Below are 1932 nucleotides of genomic sequence, written 5' to 3' on the forward strand. Positions count from 1 at the left end.
TTATTTATATCATTATATATTACAGACGTATCACGCAATCTGCGCATGCTTTTCAATTTCGATTATTCACACTTATTGTATAGTCTTTGATATATCCTCCTTTCCCTACGTACTTGTACATTGTTTATTTATGTTCTTGATCGTGCTCGTGTTTTAACGTTTGTGGCATCCCACATTACAAAATCATAGTTGCGTGCACAGAAGCATAAAAAGTGTATATTGTGTATCAAACGTTTCATTCACCAAATGTTTGACATCAGATGCATACTTCAAAAACAAACGCACTTAACAACACTGTAATGTCTTTGCCCATACAGGTTGGCCACAGATTACAAGAAGGGGGTGTATTCCGTTACGTTACCACGAAAGAGGGAGACATACAAAACTTCAATGAGCTTCGGGCAAGCACGTGTGCAATCACTAATGACTTGGCAAAGAAGGTTACGCTTTTACAAACCAACCCCAATAACATGTACGAGCGTTTAACAGGTAAGGTCCGCTCATAATTGACACTTATACCTCGTGGGAGGAATGCTGGTTGCTCACGAAACGGTCGTCGTTTTCGCCTTATGTTATACAATTGTGTCAGAATCGAATACTTGTGTAATTTGGTATTTGCTGTATTTCATGTTTAGTGCATGTTGCTGGCCGTGCTGTTTGCTGGCCTGATTTCAAGTAGATGTTTGAGTATATTATCAAATATTAATTTGCTTTTAATATATCTTGTCTACCTACAGATTTCGACTTGGTCATCGTGTCTGATATCTGCCGACTTTCAAATCCTACAAAGTTACTCGAATCGATACACAAGCGTATGTCAGAAAACGCAGTGCTGGTTGTCTTTTCGAGCAATGATTGGGATGAGCAAATATCCAAATCCGAAGACTGGGTGGGTGGCCATAAGGTCAATGGAGAGAATGTATATACGGACGTGGGTACTAGTACCATACTCAGGCGCAATTTCCGCAGAATAGATGTACCAGACGAGAATACACTCCCACTGGTGTTCCAGGTATGGATAAATCGAGGAGTTCATTTTTTGCTCATACTGCTGTGCTGCACTGCTGCCGTTTTCGTAAGAACCATGAGCGACCGTTCCCCTTACATATACGAGTATACAGAAAATCACCACTTAACATTTCGACGCACTTTCAATAGGAAACGGCGAGTAAATTCAGCGTTAAGGAAATAGAATTCAGTGCCTGGAGGAAACAATAGGCCGAGGATTTAACGGATCCACGCTACTAGCTGAGGCAATGCCCTCCCAGGTTCACCTACAGTTTTAAAAATAAAGAGCGACCAGCTTTATAAGAATCTGTCTTGCAGAGCCAGTGTTCCATTATTTCTTGTACATTGTTTACCTTTGAATTCCTTCTATTCGTACTGGTTGTTCATCAAATAAAAGCCACAGCGCCTGGCCCCTGTAAATCACTACTCATCTGGTTTATATCTGAATTGCGTCTCGTACATAGAAAATCTTTGCGGTAGTCATAGGCGTCGAAACTGGAAGCCTTCAGATACGAATGGATGATTTGTTTATTTGAGGGTCGAATGTCACAAAAAACATTTCATTTAAGGACCCCAACCCCATGATAGTCCTTGAAGATCGAAAACGCTGAAGATGGCAGTGGCTATACTTGCCACGCAACAACCGGCAATGAGACCAGCGACGACTGAGAATTTATACATCTCCACCTGTTGAGGTGCTACGGCCTGCCAGCACCAAAGCACGCATTGTCCGAAGAACTGAGCCACAGCATACTGACCAGGCAACAGCCATGATAAGAAGAACACCGTCCACACGGGCTTCATCCACATCATTCGCTCGGGTATATGCATCTATGTATATATATATACATAAATATATATGTATATATATATTTATATTTACATATATATATATATATATATATGTGTGTGTGTAATTATATA

General features: G+C 40.6%; 1 protein-coding gene across 1 annotated transcript in view; it reads left to right on the forward strand.

Annotated features, from left to right (window-relative positions):
• The window catches only part of SARC_07064 (hypothetical protein), a gene marked incomplete at both ends in the record, with an annotated part of 9450 nt that extends 8232 nt beyond the window's left edge, over positions 1–1218 (forward strand). The window contains 3 exons of the mRNA XM_014299007.1: positions 318–489; positions 738–1012; positions 1159–1218. Of these exons, the coding sequence (XP_014154482.1) occupies positions 318–489; positions 738–1012; positions 1159–1218 (507 nt within the window). The remainder of the gene's footprint in view (positions 1–317; positions 490–737; positions 1013–1158) is intronic.
• Positions 1219–1932: the final 714 nt, after the last annotated feature.

This window comes from Sphaeroforma arctica (genome assembly GCF_001186125.1).
Source record: "Sphaeroforma arctica JP610 unplaced genomic scaffold supercont1.537, whole genome shotgun sequence".
NCBI lineage: Eukaryota > Ichthyosporea > Ichthyophonida > Sphaeroforma > Sphaeroforma arctica.